Source organism: Chanodichthys erythropterus, chromosome 7 (assembly GCF_024489055.1).
Source record: "Chanodichthys erythropterus isolate Z2021 chromosome 7, ASM2448905v1, whole genome shotgun sequence".
Lineage (NCBI taxonomy): Eukaryota > Metazoa > Chordata > Actinopteri > Cypriniformes > Xenocyprididae > Chanodichthys > Chanodichthys erythropterus.
The window spans coordinates 19186139-19208617 of record NC_090227.1 but is presented as its reverse complement, the minus strand read 5'-3'; the positions used below and the strand labels follow the sequence as shown (position 1 = coordinate 19208617).

The window sequence follows — 22479 nt, the reverse complement described above, 5'->3', positions numbered from 1 at the left end:
TTTATAAGTACTAATAAACAGCCACTAATATGCATGCTAATAAGCAACTAGTCAGTAGTGAGAATTGGACACTAGTGTTACTGTCATTAAAATTGTGGTAAGATTATATACAGAAAGAGAGGGGAAAAAATGCTCCCTTTAAGATCTCTTTTTATAAAGAGTTTCAATGTAATATTTAATATGCAACAGTGTTACCCAATTTTAGCAGTGGGTTTTTACATTGAAGTCTTAAAGGAAATATGCCCCTTTAAATGGAATGTTTATATCAGAGGGCTAAAATGAGGGTAAAAATTGGACTTGTATTTCTATTTTATACAATTTTGTTTTATAAAATGTTCTATTTTATACTATAATATAATTTTTGATGTAAAAATTCATTTCTAGCTCTGTTTTTCTCTCTGCTCTGTGTCTGTTTTCCTATTCACATTTTTCCTATGTAACATAACCAATGTTCTTTGTTATTTGTTACTCAGAGAATGAGAAGCTGATTAAGGCAGTGATAGTTGCGGGACTGTACCCAAAAGTGGCCAAGATTCGCCCTAGCCATAGTAAGAAGAGACCAATGTAAGTGGCATGGATTACTCCTTATTACTTGTTTTTGTATATTTATTTTGGATTATGTAGCCTCTACTCTTCATCTCACTGATTGGCCTGAGCCCCAGTTGACGGACTGTCACTGATGGCATTATCCCAATTTGAGACATCTTCACAGACCTTTGTTCTGTTGTGAAAGATAAAGGGCAGAAAAAGCATAATCAAATCTTAAGATGACAAAAACAGCATGAAAGATCAGTATGTAATGTCGTCAGGAGAATATAAACATAAAGAAACCTTGATTTGTTACATTTTTCTCTCTCGTTTTAACTCTGCTACTAACCATGTCACAGTGGTGGTTTGTAGGTATCATTTTTATAACTCTGAGGAGGTGTCCTGTAGTGTCATTTGAATTTAGCTCTTACACGCACAAAGTGCATCAGCGCTTTTTTCAGAGCTCCACTGCTGCACACCTCTTTCAGGCCACTGTATACACCACTTCATTCTGTCCACTATTCACACGGCTTCCATTCAGCCTTATTCTATTATTCAGATGTTATTGTGCCTGTGATTTAAAACCTTTACGTTAAGCCTAGCTCAATTTGTTACTGCTCTATCACTGCTCTACTGACTATATGCCAACTATTTATATTGTAGTATAACCTTATACCATTCAAAAGTATGGTTTTGAATGAAGTCTCATATGCTTACCAAGGCTATTTATTTTATCAAAAATACAGTAGTATTGTGAAATATTATTACAATTTAATATTAACTGTTCTATAATAAACAGTTTAATAAATAAACTGTTTTTCCTGCTTAAAATAAGTCCACATTATTTAATTAAGTCAACAGCATTTTCACTTACAACTTGGGGGGAGAAAAAAAACTGCTGTGACATTATTTGATTTGATTTGATTTTTTTTTTTCTCCTGGGTGATTTATTATTGATTGTTATTTTGATAAACCTTCCCCCAAAAGGCATGCATGACCAAAATGAATTATGGTTTGTTGCTTTACATAATATTTGGCAGTTCAGTTTTTGAAAAATTCTTGAAATTGTGTGATTTTTTTATTTTTTTTATTATTTTTTTTTTTTTATTTTGCAGGCCAGGGAAAGTGTACACTAAGGCTGATGGGAAAGTTTGTATCCATCCTAAATCTGTCAATGCAGAGGAAACTCAGTTCCATTACACATGGCTCATCTATCACCTGAAGATGAAGACCACCAGTGTATGTACCTTTTTTGAAGCATATGTTGCTTTTATCTGTTCTTATAAGTCAAATATTGAAGCAAATTTGTTAATTTGTGTTGTTAATTTACTTTTGTATTGTTGTATTTTATTTTATTGCTACATTGGTAGATAGAGGACAGCTTTGGTTTCAGTAGCGATGCATCATACGTTACGATATGTGTTCTAAAATTGGCTCAACATATCAAACTTGTTTTGATATCCTCTGACTGGATTGAAATCATATTCTGAAGCAAAACAATTCTGTGCCCATCATACACTACACAATAATCTGTGACATTTGTCAACTCTGACTGGCCAAAATCTGTAGAATGGTGCAGACTATTATGCAAGTATTGATCTAGGATGCAATCTGGAGCAAAAATCAGAGCAAAAACCATGTAGTGTATTCCAGCCTTTATGAAAATGTGTGCATTTTTTCCCCCAAACCAGTTCAGTGCAAACTCTGCACCCTGCAGCAGATTCTGAAGACTTCATTATACATGTCAGTCACAGTGCTGATTGCCTACACAATACTAAACAAATACTAACTAACCCTTAACTCTACTCTACACCTTACATTAAAGGTAGGATAGGCAATTTTTTTATAAACACTGTTACTCCGGTTGAAATGTACGGAGCCAAGTAATAAAAAAAAATAAAAATAAAAACAATCTTGAGATTAAAGTCATTATAATATGAGATTAAACTCGTTAAATTTTGAGGAAAAATAGTCAAAATACATTGGGAATAAAATCATTAAAAAATTGAAAATATAATGTTGAGAATACACTCATTATATTTTGAGAATAAAGCCATTGTTATTTCTAGAAAAAACTAATAAAATTTCAATGATAAAGTCAAAATAAAATGTTGTAAATAAACACACATTCGATCATTGTTCATTGCATACTGATAGAGGACATCACAGAGTTAGATCACTTAGTCAAGCTTAGTCTATATCTCTACATAAGCACAGACTTTATTAAATAGCCTACAATGAAAAATTTATTTGATCTTTTAATACCACTGTCTTAATATATTAAGCCACATTAAGCATCTTAGAATGTCTTGTTTTCTTGTGAGTACATTATGCAAATCAGTGTTAATTTTGACAGCAAATATTGGTTTAGTTTTAGTCATAGTCTTTTGACTAAAATGCCATTTAGTTTGTCATATTTTAGTCATCGGAAATTGTTTTAGTCTAATTTTAGTCTAGTTTTAGTCTAGTTTTAGTCGACTATATCTACAATAGAATTAGTCGACTAAAATCTAATTTAGTGAAATTGTAAGTATTAAGCATTTCCAATAAAAATGCTTCCACAGATCCAATACACTGATATAGGCACATCTGATATTCCCCAAACTGTTTGTTCACCCAACTGTACTTTGCTCACCAAAGCGGACTGTTTTTGACTGTTCAAGTGCAAAAACATGCAAAAGAGCAAAATTCAGTACTTTTCAGGGATTGACACACTTATCATTGAGATAGGCTACTATTATAGATTACATTTAAAAGATTTTATTAGATTTGAGTTTTTCCTGCTTTCATTGTAATTTTAGTTATAAGTTTTAGTAATGTTTTGTGTTTATGTCTTTTAGTTTTTGCGTTTAAATGTCTATAACTTTTTATTTTTTGTTTATTTTTATACCTCAGGTTAAGCTAAAGCTTAGAAACTATTAAGTTTACATTTTTATATATTTATCTTTTATTTCAGTTAATGTTTATTTCAAGTAATGAAGATTTCTTTGGTTTTAGGTTTAGTTAACAATAATAACCCTTATACTTGTAAAATATATTGAATAATGTGTCAAATAATGTTCTTAGTCTTTCCTTCCTGTGACAGAAGATACATTAGTTTACTATGAATTAAACAGAAATTAAATTAAATACAGTTTATTGTTTAAACAAAATAACAATAATGACCAGGGATAAAAAAAAAAAATATAAACCATCCCAAAATACACAGTGACTCTTATTCTGAAATGTCTGCAGTCTGCACTGTAACAGGCTGCTCATGAGGGAGATAAATATGCATTCTTACAACAGTCTAAAACATGCTACCATATAAACATTGTGTAGTAAACATTGTCATAATTCATCAACATTAGCTTATAAGCAATCGCTTGGCATAAATGTGCGCTATTCATTAATTGCGCAGCAGTCAAATGTGCTGCTGCACAAGCCTGTAGAGCTCGCAACAGCACCGCGTTTCCCGCGGTTAGATCAGCACATTAGAATTCAAATGTGCGCATCTTCCACACAGGACAGCAGTTCTGACTGGATATCTTCCCAAATCGTTCCTCTTTCATTTTCGTCTCGTTTTTTTCGTTGACGAGTAGATTTTAGTCATAGTTTTAGTCATTCAAAATGCATTTTTATTTAGTCATCGTCTCGTGCATGTCCTCTATCAGTATGCAGTGAACATGACACTGATCTAATGTGTTTATTCTTATTTTACTTTTTTTCTTGAAACACGACTTTCTCAAAATTTAATGATTTTATTCTCCACATTGTATTTCGACTTTTTTTAACGTGTTTAATCTCGCAATTATAAATACTTTAATCTCAAGATCTCTTCACATCCTGATAGCAATCAATAATAGAAGTGGTCTAAAAAAAAATAATAATAATAATTACATATGTCTTCTGTGAAAGTCTCAGGACCAAAAAATGTTTGTCCAATCATTGCATTCGGTCTGAATGGAATGATAGGATGTCCAACCTGCCTGTCAATGTACGACCGGCTCAAGCCGCAACAAATAAAAGGAGGACTAGTAGGTTGGTAAGGGTGAAACAAGAGTGTTTATTAACATAAATAAGAAAATATATAAAACGGAAATTAACTTACAAAAAAATAACCCCAACTTCTGTCTAACACAAGATGTTAAAATGTCAGACAGAACCAAATACAAAGTAATAACCAAGGCAAAGTAAACAAACAGAACAAAAGAAGAACAAACTAAACAGAAGCAAACTCACAACACTCCAAAGATACAAAAGGCCCTTCTCCTACACTCTTGCACACTTCCTTCTTATAAAAAGGACAAAACAGGTGTTCATCATTCTCAATTAGTCCAAGCAAAACAACGTTGGACAGACTCTCGCGATGCCCAGACTCTCCTAGCCACGCCCACCGGTCAACGCAGCCGGAGTAACGGGAGACGCGTCACAGTATATCCATACCTTCACACAGACATCATGTGGAATACGCTGAGCATTCCATAAAGCTATGCAGAGTTGACAGTCACAGAGCGCCACAAATGAACAGCAGCCACCTTTTACATTTCCTGAACCAAAACAAGAAGTTTATGCTGCATTCATGCCATGTCTTAATCATAATTATGGGATGGCAACCCGTGACCTTCTACTCTGAGCTGCTCCTCAGGCTCAGCTTTATGCGTTTCTCTGGCAACACTAAATGAATCTGCAGCAGTCAGAGCTCTCTAAATTGTTTATGTTCATTATTGTTGTAATGTTACATGCTTTGAAACATGAGGTAATTTAACACCGTCTCTTGTGACACTTTGCAGAATCTACTCTGGCCTTGTCATGTTTTGGGAGCGCTCTGAAGGGAGGGTGGGATCTAATGCTTTCAAAGCTATCCACCATCCTCTCAAAACAGGTCAAGGAGTACAATTTCTGGCATATCTCTCCTTGCTCATGAGTCTCACATGCACAGTTGCACCTGCGGCTGCCAGAAGAATAACAATTTTAACTTTTTGGTGCTGTTCTGTCACAGTGATACAGATTGAACTGTCCTGTCCTGTCCTGTGTGACAGTGTCCTCAGGGTGAGACCTGGCATGTTCTTTTTTTTAGTTTGATGTGAAATCAATAATTAATGCCTGTCTATTTACTTGGTTCACATTAGGGACCTGATGAACCCTGACCAGGTTTATTTTGCGATTTAATGACTAGCTGACAGATAATAGTTGATTACTTTATTTCTTTTTTCGCCTAGTCTTTCTTTAGCAGTTATGGCATTCTTTCATAGCGATACGGGAAACATCGGGACAGAGTTAAGAAAATCAAAAGTACAGGGAGAAAAAAAGATTTTTTAGAGTGTGACAAGGGAGACCCCTGGGGAAAATTGTCAGATAGTGAGATTGAAGTGGTGAAAACAGAAATGGCATGAATAAGGGCTTAATAAACCAGTGTATGGAGAGACTCAAACTCAGCAACAGTCAGATTGAAAGCAGAAAAGGGTTGTGTGAAGAAAGATTAATTCACGAGTGTGAATTGAGGTGAACTGAATTTTAATGTCTGCATTTGGTACTCTTGTCCTCGTCTCACGCCGGTCTTTTCCTCATTCACTCTGTTTTTGGTCAGAACTAACAAAGTCCTCAGCGCTGACCTGTGACACCCCCCTACTTGGTTAAACCTGTGCTCCCAGAAGCCCCTGATTAGGACTCAGTACTGAGCACTATATAATATATATAATTTATATAGATCAGTGGTACTGTGTTCAGCAAGTAAAGAGGGAGGAAAAGCCAATGAAAGCTTTTTTTCCCCTCTCTCTCTCTCTCTCTCTCTCTCTCTCTCTCTCTCTCTCTCTCTCTCTCTCTCTCTTTTCACACACATTTACACCATTCTGTTACTTTGTGTGGCTATAAATGTCACCTTGCCACAGGACAGGATGACATTTTCACTCACAAATACATTACATTTAAGCACAAAGTTATTTTTCATGTGTGCTTTTGCTTGCATAATTGTTTGTTTGTTTTTTACTTGTGCATCGGGCTAATTTTGCAAAACTACAAAAATCATTTTGAGTAATGCTTGATACCTGATCAACAAGTGCAAGTGGGTCAGTGACAAAGATCTCTTTTAATACACGTTAAGTTCTTAGAAGTGTAATGTGAAAATGTATTAATCTTGATTTAAAATTTATTTTGAAAATGTATAAACTTTTCTAGAAATATTGTTTTTATGATTTGTAAAGTCAAGTAGTGTAACCAAGTAATATTTCTTTATACCCTGAATAATTTTGAGTGCATTTCTAAATTATTAAGGGGTGTAACTTTATTTTAGTGTCCTTGTTACATGTACTTACTGTAGTAATAACAGTAAATTATGCATAATTACAAGCAACTAACCCTAAACCAAACCATATTCCTAACTCTACCATATAGTAAGTACATGTTAATTGATATTATATAAATGTATGATTACACTGTAACAAGGACACCTTAAAAATAAAGTGTAACCCCCCCCCAAAAAAACCTTGAATATTTTAGTCATCTTGGTTTTTTAGCTTTGCTATTTTTTGACAACCTAAACTTATGTTACAAGGAGGTCAACAGAGTTTCAGCCTTTTGGATATTTTTTTTTTATTTGAGACCCTCCCTCCCTCTTTTTCTATAGATCTTCCTCTACGACTGTACCGAGGTGTCTCCATTTTCATTGCTGTTCTTCGGAGGGGACATTTCCATCCAGAGGGACCAGGACCAAGAGACCATCGCTGTGGATGAGTGGATTGTATTTCAGTCCCCGGCGCGCATTGCTCACCTTGTCAAAGTGAGCAATAATTTGACATGTTTTAGTTTCATATGCCACATATGATTTGACTGGGCACTCAGTGATGGATTGCAATTATACTTTGTTCATTTAGGAGCTGAGGAAGGAGCTGGACGTGCTACTGGAGGAGAAGATAAAAAGTCCATGCCCTGTGGACTGGAATAACCGGGAGTCTAAAGATTGTGCTGTCATCTCTGCCATAATCGACCTCATCACCACACAGGAAACTCCTGCTCAAGACAACAGGAGAGGCAGCCAGTGAGCGCGACCACCAGCAGCTTATTTATTTAAATGACATTTAGCTGTGACAGAGAGAAGAGTGATCTGCTGTCACAGATGTCTGTAAACCAACTCTGATCCTTTTTTATCAATACTTGCAAGTGTTGGAGTAAATACCTACAGCATCAGAAAAAAGAAACCACATTTTTTTCCAATTCTTTTTTATTTCAGCATTGGCTTGAGTTATTGTATGCTTTCTTTAAAGTAATTCATTAAATTTGCCATAATATAATCCATTTGTCTATATAGATCTTCCATTCTTAATTTTTACTATATACACATATATAGGTCAAGGGACATTTTAAGGAAAGTTTAAGGAATGAATTTTTTTTCTTTTTTTTCTTTTAAATGCACAGAAATAATCAGTATATAGATTCATATGAGATGTATTTATAAGTTTAAAAATTGTGGATATCTAATACATACATTACAGCGTGCAAACAGACATACATTAATGGCATGATTCACATTTACATTTTCCCTGAGAGTCCATTACGAGAGTGAATAAGTGAGTGAACATCTCTGTGCTGCTATAAAACTTTCCTTCATTTTAAATAGGGACTCCAAGTCCACAAACATGACTTCTTATGTAGGAGTGCTCTAAACTGAACAGTGAACCAGTGTCACTTTGGAAAAAGCACATTTTTGCCAGACAAAAAAAAATAAAATGAGCCCTGAGCTCAGTTTATAACCACATAAAAGCTGCTGGATAAAGCAGAATTCCATATGCTGTGTAGTTATCCTTTTGTATCAGCTTTTGAAGCAACTAAAGCAGTTACTGCACTGTAGTGGTTAGAGTTCATCCACAGTTTTTATCAGGTACTGTTCCTCAGTAGGAGGTAGTGCTCCAGTAATGGGCTCAGACATTAGTCTCTAGGCTTTGCAGACGGTCCATCCGTTGCATGTTTTTCTCGATGGTCGCCTGGCAGGTGATGAGTTCGGCACACTCGGCCAAGAACCAGCCCCTCTCTCCATCCCGCAGACGCTCTCCTTCATACCAGCCTGTTTTTGTATAAAGAAAAAAAAAACGAGTGTAGTTTAATTTTGCATGAAGCTGGTTAAGAACTGTGCAGCTGTGAAGTTTGAAGAGTTAGGTATCAATGTGATAACAGAAAAAAAGTGTTTATTTCAGCACTACTACAACTTCAAATGACTCTCCTTTGAGTACTGTTAAGAGCTTCTAAAAAGATCTCTTTGGAAAGGAATGAAATTTTCAAAAATAAAACAGACTGCTTTCAACGGTCTTTTGTATATTTAATGGCCATTAAAAGATTCAAGGGGCCTTTGAAGCCCTATCCCGTGAGCCCTGGCCTTTCAACATGAAAGCCAGCCAATGAGCACCAGCCAGAGCGAGACCGTTGTTTGACCCTCTGACCAGCACCATCAAAACTGAGACCTTCAGCTGAGCCTCACATGAAAAGACATCCCTGTGGTTACAGGACCACTCGTTCTGGGACAATAATCATTATCCAATAACCACAGTCAGAACTGAATAACTAACACAACAAGCAAGAGGTCAGATCTGTGTATAGAATTTCATAAATAGAAAATAAGTCTGAGCTTGAAGAAGGACTCTTTAGAGCAGTGGTTCTCAACCTTTTTGACCCCCTTTGTCCGAGACTATATTTAAATGCCTTCTTATCAAAGCTGATATCTACTAGTACTTGTTTTTAAAAAAACAAAAACAAAAAAAACATGAGGTCTGTTTAATTTTAAGATTAATTGCCCTCTATGGAAGTCTTCTGAGGCCCCTAGTTTAGTATCACTGCAATAAACATTTTAATTTGAATGACTGGCAGTTAATGTATGCATCCTCACCAAAATCCACATGCCTTCAAAGTGAATTATGCCGTTGTTACATAAAACTATAATTTGGTGGCATTCATGAGCAGAATATTTTTCTAAGTAACAGTAAATACTAAAGGGAGAATCCAGACCTGGATTGCTTTCTCTTTAGTCTTGGATTTGTTGTAGTTATACTAACATCATAGTAACTAAAAAAAATTCTGTACACTGAACAGTTGTTTGAAAACATGTAAATTCTGTTTGATGTTGTTTCTTCTGGAAAGTTGCACAAGTCACTGCCTAGTCATAGCAAATCAAACATCAGATTATTAATAAAATAATACATATAATGTATTGACATCTTGAAAAGCAAATAGCATTGCATGTTGTGTCCATGTGTACTGTTGTATTTCTACTTTTCTGCTGCTTTTTTTTTTAATTTCGCCCTGGTCTGAACAGTGTCAAATGCCACAATTGGATTGAATTATCTATTATTGGTGCAAACGGACCTTTAAAGTGAAGAATAAGGGGGGTGATCTCACCGTCCACTATCTGTGACAGCAACACCACGTCAGCCACCTGTAGAGAGAGCTCATCCGGCTGCCTGGCTGTGTACGTTCTCGTCACCTCCACCTGCATGGCATCTAACAGAGAAATACAGACATTTTTTTTTTCCTTTTTTTTTTTTTTTTTTACAAAAATACATGTTACACTATGACAATCTGGTCCCTTTAATATAAGCTTTTAGAAGAGCGATATTACACTTCTCAAAAAGCAGCAGATTTGAGGCATTTTTCAGGTCTATGTGTGTTCAGGAAAAACACAGTTTACTAATAGTAACAGAGATTGTTGACTTAAGCAGTAGCCAAGTAGTGCCTCTGTAATACTCTCCATGCCCAGAGGGTGGTGGTGGTGTTTTGCAGAGGCTTGTTGTACTCACTGTTTCTGTCATTCTTGTTGTCACTGTTCCGTCCCAGAGCGCTGATCCATCGGGCTCTCTCATTTCTGTCACCAAAAAACAAAAAAAAACAACAAAAAAAATATATATATATAAAACACACAAAAAAAAAAAAAAAAAAAAAAACACACATACAGGTACATGATTAACTGATAACCACTGAAGCAGTTTTTTTGTCTGTCAAAACCAAACAACACAGAAGATCTTCCTTTTTCACATTTCATTATTGTTCTGGACTATTCACAGGCACACACCTCCAAGTAAGGTTACTAGGAGAAACTTGACCTTGGTGCCAAAGCATTCATTACAGTCAGTACAAGAAGTCTCTGTTTGTTCTTCTAAGCTCTTTTGTGTTTGTTCAGTTTCAGTGAGAACATGCCTCCACTTTCAAAGAAAGAAAGAAAGAAAGAAAAAGAAAGGTGATGCCATTATTTTTTACTCCTTTAAGTCCTTGAATGATTTGAGCTGTGACAACATGAGTCAAATTCAGCACAACTATCCCACAATAGACATTATTGTGTTAGGAGAGAGAGAGATGATGTTAGGATGAGATTTGCTATTAAGTTGTGAGAGGAAAATTCTCAAAATCAGGGGAAACATTTTTAGAGCTGACCTGCATTACAGCTCTTAAAGTGAGTCAGCTAGAGGGTGGGATGCTTAGCCCAACTGCAGCACACACAGACGCCAGTCCAATCTCACAAACTGCGCAGACAGCCTGAGCTGACCAGCTGCATGAGTCATGCTTGGCTCATTCTGGTCCCATTTACAGCTGAAGGGGTCACAAAGGCCTCTCGCCAGTTCCATTACCGGGAATGTTACTGAGCGAGATTGTGGTGCGATTCATTCATTCACTAATTAGTGTTTAATAGTCATTAATAAAGAGGGGAGGGAAGAACATGGTATAATTATATAAGTATAATTTAAATATTAAAATACAGTTAAAAAAAATTGGGCACAATTACTAAATTTATTCAGCAAGGATACATTAAATTGATCAAACTGATTCAAACTTTCTATTTATCAAAGAATCCAAAAAAAAAAAAGGTTTCACTGTTTCCTCAAACGTATTAAACAGCACAACTGTTTTCAATATTGATAATAATATAAAATATTTCTTGTGCACCAAATCAGCATATTGGAATGATTTTTGGATCATGTGACACTGACGACTGGAATAATGGCTGCTGGAAATTTAGCGTTACCATCACAGGAATAAATTACATTTTAAAATATTATAAAATAGAAAACAATTATTTAAATTGTAAAAATATTTCACAATATTACTGAACCCAACATTGTTGGGTTATTTATGCCAAGGAAACAAACATAGTCAATATATGCCTGAATTGTTGCAATGAGGACATGACAGTCAACCAAGCAAAGACATCCTTTACACACTCATTAAGCATGTCCAAACATTAAATATGTGTAATACAAACTATGAGGACATGTATGTTTTACTGAACCTGTCTCCCTCAGCCATTTTCCACAGGGTGTGTAGTTAGTGTGGGAAGGGCAGCTGTCTATTCACATCCCTGGAATCTGAGCACACATGATCACAACAGGTAGCAAAAACGCCTTCACGCTCCTCTGAATTACACCAGCTGAATGACTTATCTTACACCCAGACACCACATGGACAGTGTTACATTTATTTTATTTTTTTTTTAAATGAAACCTATGCATTTAGAAAATAAGGGAATTTTCATTACATGCCGATATCAACAAGTGTGATCTACCAAGCTATATTTTTCAAACACCAGAGAGGCCAGCAGCACCAGGAAGACCTCGCATCTCCCACTGTCTGGTCTCCTGCTCGCTGAACTGCTTCAACACGCTCTAACATGCTTCCTACAGCTGAGGGCCAAAATTCCAGACCTATCACCTTTAAAGATTATTTTACATGAGATGAAAAATTAAAAAGGCACCCAAGCACCAGTAGAAGGTAGGTTTGGAGGTAAATATCAAAACTTGACCCTGAGGTGAAGTGAAAACAGAAAGAAGTAAAACATGAAGATGAATGAGGCACCTTCAAGAAATACGTATACATTTGGCCTTTTTTTTTTTTTTTTTTCATATTAAGACAAAATCAATACATTATCTTAATCATTTATAATGTGCATCCATTTAGTGGTAGAGAGTGCACAGCATTTCCACTTGCAGTTTTAGGGCACCTTTCAAATACAGTAGTGATGATTAGTCCTCCTGAATACTAAAAGATTCACTTGGTGAGCCAGCAAGTGGGAAAGCAGCGAGATGACTCAAGCTCCTGACAGTGTTTAGCCACATAGCAATAGCTGAAATAATGTGTGCATCTCACCCCCTTAGGGCTTGTTCACACAAAACACATTTTTTTGCTGTTAAAAACACGAGATGCAGGTCAGGGGAACGAAAAAGCTCTAGAAACGCCTCTTTTAAAATTCATTTTCAATGAATTCATTTTCAAACTTATTTTAACTTGAGCGCCATGTTTTTAGAATGCCGTGTCATGCGTGAGATGCTGCAAACGATGCGAGATGCAAGTGCAATGGTTAAAGACGTCTGTCTAGTACGTTTACATTGAAAAACAATGGAAAACTAGCGCAGTGGAATGGGAAAAACAAAGTAAATCTTTGTTTATTGGAATATTACTGATAACTCAGGCGTCACTTCAGGGATCTGCCCTTATGTTGTTGAAGTGTGGTTATTTAATAAATTAATAATAAATAACAATAAAGCAAGATGCCTTGTTGAAATATGTGAAATGTATGATTTATTTAAACTGCAAAGGTAAACATAAGTTAAAATAATTATGACATATGTGAATGAGGAAGAGAAGGTTTTTCAACGAGAAAAACCTCTGCATAGGATACACCTGTGCATCCTTGCTCATAGCTCCTCTGGAAGCTTCCTCGCTCTTCGTTCTTCACCTTCTCAAGGTGCTATTAGAGAACTGAGTTGTTCTTTAGATGCATGGAAACTTTGATCAGTTTCCGGGTCACAGGCTGGAGGACGGATGAGCGAGGAAGCATCAATACGAGTATTGAGAAGCACCCACAGGACCATCTCGACAGTCAAGTGAGCACAGCACAAAAGGATGTGGCTAATGATGTCACAATAGGGGTCTGTACTCCAAAATCCTTTTCTAAGAGATGGGAAACTGGGGGCTTTCCATAATGAGGACATTTTTGGACACCCACCATGAGGAAGGATTGTGCCACTCACACCAGAGAGAAGAGCTGGTTAGCAGTATCGAGCTGTGTTATTAGACACTCAGTTGGGTGGAGCCTGAAAGAAATGTGGGAGAACTTGTCTTGTGTTGACAAAGGTTCCTCGGAAGAACTACAGTCATGCTTACTCTTCACCAAGAGCAACTGTGATAAGCATCTTTGTTATGTAAGTGGAATGGCATCATGCTAAGCTATAATTACACTCTCAGATAACTGATAACATGCTATCTCTTTTACCTGAAAAGCTCAACTGAAAATGGTTTTAAACCTTTAAAAGTATTTAATGTAGAGAGAGAGAGAGAGAGAGAGAGAGAGAGAGAGAGAGAGATGGGCAAACAGCCAATCTTCTTACAGTCTTAAAGTAAAACTAGTTTTAGCTACTGTACCTTTAAGATTTCTCTAAGTAAATAACCTGTTCAGTTAAATATAACTGGTTCCACTGTATCTGTATTTGCTTTAAAGGTATAGTTCACCCAAAAATGAAAATTGTTTATCTGCTGGAAATGGAAAATGTTTATCTGCTTACCCCCAGGGCATCCAAGATGAAGGTGACTTTGTTTCTTCAGTAGAACACAAATTATGTTTTTTAACTCCAACTGTTGCCGTCTGTTAGCCGTATAATGCGTGTCAATGGTAACAATTTATGAGAGTCAAAAAACATGCATAGACAAATCCAAATTAAACCCTGTGGCTCATGACGGCACATAAAGACCTTCGTCACATAAAGACCTTCGACCTTCATGATATGAGTTATTTTCATGGAATTGCTTGATAAGATCTCAGTGCTCTGTTACAAACAAACAAACAAACAAAAAGGCCTAGTGTCCAGAGTCATATCTAGTGACCACAATTTCATAGAGACTTGGGAGGTGAGTCCTTTTGACGCGAGGAAGTAAGTGACCACCAAGCAACGGAATAGCAATGCGCTAAAAAACTCTCAGAACTCCTTACTAACTAAATAGCACCCTTTTAGCAACCACTTACATTACTCTTTTAACATTGTGATGCTGAGTTCCCTTTCATGGGAACATCGACGCTGCGTAGTTGCTTTGGGAACGCCTCTGCGTGATTACGTCTTGAAGCACTTGTGTAATCGAACCAATAGTGTAACGGGACGTCAGAGCGGGTGACGTCACGGACCAGGAAGCTATAAAGCACCCCTGAGAACAAAGAACGCTGGCTTCTGCGTCTTCAGCAAGCACTCTGTGTATTGTGTGTCTTATTTGGTGTTGTTTTGTCTGTTATTACAGCTCGAAAATAACTCTTAGTCCGAGGGCAAGAGTATTTTCAGTCCACCAAGCACTTATATATATATATAGAAAGACACATTTATAAAATATGGCGGAACAAACAGGCAAGCAGCAGTTCATTCAGTGTGCTTCTCCCTGCCCTCGCTTCATCACGGGCGGGGATACACACGAGTTGTGTGTAGCCTGTTTGGGAGTGGAGCATGCCCAGGCAGTTCTTGAGGGAGCTGTCTGTGTGCATTGTGAAAAGTTAACGCTCCGTACACTCCGTTCACGCCGGGCGTTCTTTAATAAAGATAAAGAGGGCGCCGCGGCGAGTGTTCCCCAGGGGTCGGGTCCCCCTGCTGCTGAGGCACAGCGGCGGCTTCATTCCTGGGGTTCACAGATGGATCTGGTGGAGGGGTTAGAGACGGGCCCAGCCCTATCTCGGCCCTCACCCGCCAGATCCAGTGTCTCTCCTTTGGTTGCGGAAGCACGCGCTGCGGTTTCTTCCCCCAGAGGAGAGGCACCAGCGCTTCACCTGTCTAGCTCTGAGGAGTTGGATGTGGTGAGCGTTGAAGCTGGAGAGGAGGATTCGCCATCCTCATCTCCAGCGTATGAGGAGCTGCTGGAGGTTGTGACTAGGGCAGTGGCAAAACTTAATATCGAATGGCCAGCAAAAGCAAACTGGATGAGCGCTTTCTCCCTGCCCGGTCACAGCCTCAGCGTCGGGGATTACCATTCTTTCCCGACCTCCACACCGAGGTGACGAGGTCGTGGAAAAAGCCAGCACAATATCGTGTATATAACCCCCAAACATCTATATATTCCAATATATTGGGGCTTAAACAACATGGCTATGGGACGATGCCTCGGGTCGAAGAGACACTCGCGAGCTATCTCTCGCCTGAGTCCGCGTCGTCCCTAAAATCCCCGACGCTGCCCACCAGACCACTAAGAACAACATCAGCTCTGGTGGGCAAAGCATATGCCTCAGCAGGTCAGGCCGCAGCATGTTTACACACAATGTCTGTCCTTCAAGCATATCAAGCTGACCTGCTGCAGGAGATCGATGAGAGCGGTGAGGCGAGTTTTGATGCGATTCAGGAACTTCGTAAAGCCACTGATCTATCTCTCCGTGCCACCAAGGAGACGGCAAAAACAATCGGTCGATCTATGGCAGCCCTGGTGGCAACGGAGAGGCATTTATGGCTAAACTTATCGGACATAAGAGAAAGAGATAAGAGCGTCTTATTGGATGCGCCGCTGTCTCCCCTGGGCCTCTTCGGCGACTCTGTCACCTCGGTCGTCGAGAGGTTCCAGGAGGCAAAAAAGCAGTCAGCGGCCTTCCAGAAGTTCCTCCCTCGCCGCTCTCTCCCGTCCGAGGCTGCTCCCGCTCAGCAGCCTCGGACGGGAGAGAGTGGCGAGGGAGGAACTTCTGGAAGGCCGCTGACTAGCAGCTCCTCATCCGCGCAGAGAGCGCAACAAAAACAGAGTGCTGCTGCCCGTGCTCCCCCGCAAAGAGCTTGGGGACCGGGACGGGCAACGCAGCCGAAGCCTTCCCGGGGTAGAACAGATCTGAGGACTGATATTATCGCCAGGAAGGCTTCGAAGAAGTCCTGACGCCAGTGGCCCAGGACTCCCGAGGGTAGCCCCCCCCGGAGGGGGTCCTGTATTAAAATCTATAAAATTAACTCCCCTCCGGCACGCTCAAGGGGCCGTTCTGCCAACCCTGCCACCTCGTGTGCTTCAGGGCGCAGCGGTCCCCAGGCCAGCGCTTGATTCGGCTGCTCCCTGCCGGTACGCCGCTTCAGGGCGCCGAGCCAAGTGCTCAAAAAACACCAGAGGCCAGTCTCGAGAGACTGGTTCCCTTAGTAAAATTTCTGGAAGAATGGAAACGTCTTCCCAACATTTCTCAATGGGTACTGCGTATGATAGAAAATACAATTCGGGTTTCGCCCGCCCCGGTTCAATGGGGTCCTCCCTACAGTGGTGGGCCCCCAGCAGTCTCTGGTTATGGAACAAGAAGTTATGACACTTTTGCAAAAAGGAGCTATAGAAAGGGTTCCTCCTCCCAGCAAACAGTCAGGGTTTTACAGCCGTTACTTCATCGTTCCGAAGAGGGATGGAGGGTTACGTCCCATAATAGATTTACGTATGCTAAATCGTTCAGTACAAAAACTCAAGTTCAAGATGCTAACACTCAAACAGATCACCACTCAGATCAGGTCCGAGGACTGGTTTGTGACAATAGATCTGAAAGACGCTTACTTTCATGTGTCAATCCATCCTTCACATTGGAAGTACCTCAGGTTTGCTTTCGGGGGCGAAGCTTACCAATACAAGGTCCTTCCCTTTGGCCTATCCCTTTCACCCCGCACCTTCACGAAGTGCGTGGATGCAGCCCTGGCTCCTCTGAGACTCCAGGGCATCCGCATACTGAATTATATCGACGATTGGTTGATTTTAGCTCAATCAGAGCAACAGGCAGTTCTACATCGAGATGTAGTTCTGTCACACATGAGAAGGTTAGGGTTGAGACTCAATGCCAAGAAGAGTGTGCTTCTACCAGCTCAGACTACCAACTATCTAGGGGTAGTTTGGGATTCTACTACGATGCAGGCACGTCTGTCTCCTGCTCGAGTGAATTCCATTCTCTCAACCGTGAAAGGGGTGAAATTAGGCCAGTCACTCACTGTAAAACAGTTTCAGAGACTGCTGGGTCTGATGGCAGCGGCTTCCAATGTGATACCTTTTGGCCTGCTGCACATGAGACCCTTACCGTGGTGGCTCAGGACCAGGGGGTTTTCTCCGAGGGGAAATCCTCTCCGCATGATCAAAGTCACGCGGCGATGCCTTCGTGCTTTATCCATGTGGAAGAAGCCCTGGTTCCTGTCCCAAGGTCCTGTGTTGGGAGCTCCTTGTCGTCGCGTAATGCTAACGACGGACGCATCTCTCACAGGCTGGGGGGCGATCATGAGTGGTCGCTCGGCTCAGGGTCTTTGGGAGGACCATCATCGTTCTTGGCACATAAATCGGCTGGAAATGATGGCAGTATTTCGAGCACTCAAATACTTCCTCCCAGACCTGAGGGGCCACCACGTGTTTGTCCGTTCAGACAACATGTCGGTGGTCTCATATATCAACCATCAGGGGGGTCTGAGGTCTCGTCAGTTGTACAATTTAGTCCTTCGGATCCTCCTGTGGTCCCAGGGGAAGCTCCTCTCCCTGAGAGCAGCTTACATCCCGGGGCATCAAAATGTGGGGGCAGACATCCTGTCGAGGCAGGGGCCAAGGCCCGGGGAATGGAGACTCCACCCCGAGGCGGTGGAGTTGATATGGAAAGAATTCGGTCGCGCAGAAGTCGACTTATTCGCCTCGAAAGAGACGTCTCACTGCCCGCTGTGGTACTCACTAACTCATCCATCCCCCCTGAGGTTGGATGCCATGGTACAGACGTGGCCGAGGCTGCGTCTGTACGCATTTCCCCCGATCGCTCTGCTCCCCGGAGTCCTGGAGAGGGTTCGACGGGACGGGGTCCGTCTAATATTGGTAGCCCCGTTCTGGCCAACCCGAGTATGGTTCACGGACTTAGTGTCCCTTCTAGACGGCTCTCCCATGGAGATTCCAATCAGGCAGGACCTTCTGTCTCAAGCGGGCGGCACAATAATTCATCCCCGCCCAGAGTTATGGAAACTATGGGCTTGGCCTCTGAGGGGGCCAAGCTCATAGAATCGGGTCTCCCAACTGAGGTTGTGGAGACCATACTCCACTCCAGAGCTCCGTCCACGAGAAAACTATATGCATACAAGTGGAAGCTGTTCGCTACTTGGTGTAGCCAGTCTCAAGTGGACCCGTTCCACTCCTCTATCAGTCACGTACTGCAATTTCTCCAAGAAAAATTCTCGGATGGTCTAACTCCTTCTACATTGAAGGTTTATATAGCAGCAATCTCCGCTTATCACGCTCCTTTAGAGGGCGTTTCTGTGGGAAGAAACCCACTAGTCATACGTTTTCTCCGTGGCACCCAGAGGCTGAGGCCGGTTGTACGTACAAAAACTCCATCCTGGGACTTAGCTATCGTACTCGAAGGGCTGTCTGCGGCTCCCTTTGAACCTTTGGAGGAAGTACATGAGAAGTTCCTCACGCTAAAAACCGTATTTTTGCTGGCTATTACATCTCTTAAGAGAATTGGAGACCTTCAGGCACTCTCAGTTGCTCCTTCATGCTTAGACTTTGCGCCTGGAATGGTCAAAGCTTTCTTGCATCCTAGACCTGGGTATATACCCAAGGTCCCTACGCATGTCCCAGGGCCTATTGTACTGCAGGCCTTTTGTCCTCCACCTTTCACAAATGAGGATCAGGAAAAACTAAATCTGCTCTGCCCAGTGAGGGCTTTAGACACCTATGTCCACAGAGCTGCCCTGTGGCGAAAAACAGAACAGCTGTTCATATGTTACGGGTCCCCTAACAAAGGAGGTCCCGCGTCTAAGCAGAGAATGAGCAAGTGGGTGGTCGAGGCCATCTCTCTTGCTTATAAGTCATCCGGACAGCCTTCGCCTTTGGCCGTCCGGGCACACTCTACCAGGGGTATGGCTGCCTCAAAGGCTCTGATTTCGGGGGTTCCCCTCAATGATATTTGTGATGCTGCGGGGTGGTCATCTCATCATACCTTCGTTAGGTTCTACAACCTTGACTTGGGCTCCACTCCAGGGTCCTCAGTACTGTCATCCTGAAAGGGGATTCAGACAGGCATTTGGTCTTATGGCCTAGTTGGGATAGCGTTCCCAAAGCGACTACGCAGCGTCGATGTTCCCATGAAAGGGAACGTCTCGGGTTACGTTTGTAACCCTGGTTCCCTGAATAAGGGAATGAGACGCTGCGTAGCTTAGCCATACTCCCTGCACGCCTGTAAGCGCTTGCTTCATCCGTATCAGAAGCTAGCGTTCTTTGTTCTCAGGGGTGCTTTATAGCTTCCTGGTCCGTGACGTCACCCGCTCTGACGTCCCGTTACACTATTGGTTCGATTACACAAGTGCTTCAAGACGTAATCACGCAGAGGCGTTCCCAAAGCGACTACGCAGCGTCTCGTTCCCTTATTCAGGGAACCAGGGTTACAAACGTAACCCGAGACGTTTTGCCTAGTCGGGTACCACACATTGTCTCCAGAAATAAGTCTGTTTATTTCTAAAGGCCAGAGGGGGTATGGAAGATCATGTGAAACTAACTAGACTGTTTTTGATGCAAATAAATTTGACTAAAAATTAAAGTGGAATTTAGCTGAAATAAAATAATACAATGTTACAAAAGTGTAGAATATGTTCCCTTGAAATTCAATTAAGGTTTTCTGGCTTAGTGGCTTTAAAATGGAGGAGAAGGATTATTTTGGAAAGGAATGATACAAATGTGCAGCTGTTTCTGTGCAGCTATTCTCTGTTCATTTCTCCTCCCCTTTCCCCTTTCCTGACCTTAGTCCTCAAAACAAGAGCAATAACACTGCTGGAGTCTTTCTCTTTACCAAACATGTTTGTATGTGCTGAAGTATCTGTTCGACATGATTAGCTTTTTTAATGAGAAGCTCTTGGCATTAAGTACACCACCTACAGCTACCATTTCAAACAAAACCCTGATTCACCAACCACTAAATACAAGAGAAAGGGTGAGGTAGATCAGGAAATCCGATCAATATTGCAACATCGAAGCTTATTTTCATTTAGTACAATGGGTGAATAATAGATAGAAGATTCTTTTCTGATAAATGTTGGTACATGTGGTCCTGCAGTGTGATGACTGATGGGTTGGTAAAACACACAGGAACAGGAGCAGTTAAAATCTGTCATGTCAATCAAAGTTTGCCAGCACATGTCTACTTCAGCATGTTATCTATCCTCAGTGAAATATAGAATCACTCAGTTAAGTCATAAAATGACAAGTTCATTAATATGTAAGCATGTTGTTGTGAGCAGAAGCAACTAAATGTACCATGAAAGGAAGCAAAGGGAGAAAAGGAAATTATAAGATAAAGTCAGGGTTCCCACATCTTTGATGAATGAATTTACACAACCATTTTGGGGTTAGTAAGATTTAAATAATATATACACTTTTATTCAACAAGGATGCATTAAACAGATCAAAAGTGACATTAAAGACATTTACAATATTACAAAAGATTTCTATTTAAAATAAATGCTTTTTCTATTAATTAAAGAATTCAGAAAAATCTGTTTTTTCCACAAAAATATTAAACCGCTGTTTTCAACACTGATAACATGTCTAGAGACAAAATGCTTATGAAATAAATGTAGATAATCTTTACTAATTCTGGTCAGTATATATGGTCGTGGCCTAATGGTTATAGAGTCAGACTTGTGGGTTCGATTCTCAATACTGGCAGGAAAATGGAGGAGAGGGAGTAAATGAACAGTTCTCTTACACCCTCAATATCCACGAGTGAGGTGCCCTTGAGCAAGGCACCTAACCTCCAATCACTCCCGGGGCACCACAGCAGGTGTGTATGTCCACAGTTTGCAGCATGTGTGTGTTCACAACTCACTGCTCCTAATGTGTGTGCACTAAAGCCGGGTGCACACTGTGTGATTTACAATAGTACTTTATGATTGTTGCTTGTCAGGCTGTACGAACATGATCCTTGTGTCAGATGTCATTAATGTCAGACTGTACGACAATCAAGGCACGTTAAGAGACAATAAACACAAGTTTTACATTATCAATCCATGACACATTTGGCAAAGGTGAGCTGCATTATTCCTCTCAGAATCAAATGCACACACGGGACTGAAATGGTGGGTGCGTTTCCACTGGCACGGAGCAAAGGGGGCGTTTTTAGTTTATTTCTCTGAAAGTTGAGGTTCACACTCATGAGTCCATAGAAATAAATTTAAAAACACTTGCTCTGCTCTGCTCCAGTGGACGTGCACCGTAGCAAAGAAATCTCAAGCGTTAATTCTGATCATGGCTTGTCATGAAAAATGAAGACGCTTTGACGGTCATCATAGAAGTCACACTGCAGGACTGAGCACCGAATCTTCTGACACTGTGGGTGAATAAGTCAAACTAATGACTAAAGACTTCAGATTTTAGCCAAGATCAGAAGTATCTTTTAGGATTTCCACAATTTGTCTCAGACGCCCAAATCGTGGACAAAATCATACAGAGGGCACCCAGCTTAACTTGGATGGATTAAATGCAGTGGACAAATTTCAAGTATGGGTTACCATACTTGTCCGTCACATCATATATGACCCTTCACTTGGGAATGGCGGAGGAAAAGTGAGTAATAAAGTGAGTAAAATAAAGTGAGTAAAAAAAAATTAAACTATAAATGACTAAAATACATCTTTGCCTGGATCTATAAATAAATCTATGACTGGGTTTGGACAGTACTTGCTTTTTAGGCAAACCGATGAATGATGCAATCTGAATGTGAATTGAATATGAATTGCATCATGTTATTCCTATAATTCATGGATGATGCAATCATGACGAAGCTTACAACACTCTGCTGAACACATTGTCCTCTATCAACTCTAGAAATCATACAGCAGGAGTGCAAAACTCACTATAAAACTATAAACTCAGATATACTCAAATAGTTTTATTCAAAAACTCAGAACACAGGAATATGCAGGAGAAAACGCAAACTAGACTTAAAAATATATGTTAACGACTACTGATGACTATGAAGTGAAACACAGGGATATAAATTAATGAATAACT

General features: G+C 40.2%; 2 protein-coding genes across 3 annotated transcripts in view; one reads left to right on the top strand and one right to left on the bottom strand.

The window, feature by feature from the left end:
- dhx36 (DEAH (Asp-Glu-Ala-His) box polypeptide 36) overlaps nt 1-7547 on the top strand; it is a 64917-nt gene extending 57370 nt beyond the window's left edge. Inside the window, exons 22-25 of one of the 2 annotated variants that reach the window (XR_010895484.1) lie at nt 474-564; nt 1644-1767; nt 5301-5392; nt 7133-7263. Coding sequence is in view for 1 of the 2 variants with exons in the window: in XM_067389855.1 (XP_067245956.1) it covers nt 474-564; nt 1644-1767; nt 7133-7285; nt 7380-7547 (536 nt within the window). In the remaining variant the exon portion in view is untranslated. Of the gene's footprint in view, nt 1-473; nt 565-1643; nt 1768-5300; nt 5393-7132; nt 7286-7379 lie in introns of those variants that run through there. The other variant, XM_067389855.1, reaches the window with a different exon arrangement.
- Nucleotides 7548-8414: 867 nt separating this feature from the next.
- LOC137023152 (rho guanine nucleotide exchange factor 26-like) overlaps nt 8415-22479 on the bottom strand; it is an 81654-nt gene continuing 67589 nt past the window's right edge. Inside the window, exons 13-15 of the mRNA XM_067389856.1 lie at nt 10290-10354; nt 9892-9993; nt 8415-8566 (exon numbers count right to left, since the gene is read on the bottom strand). Of these exons, the coding sequence (XP_067245957.1) occupies nt 8424-8566; nt 9892-9993; nt 10290-10354 (310 nt within the window). The 3' untranslated portion in view covers nt 8415-8423. The remainder of the gene's footprint in view (nt 8567-9891; nt 9994-10289; nt 10355-22479) is intronic.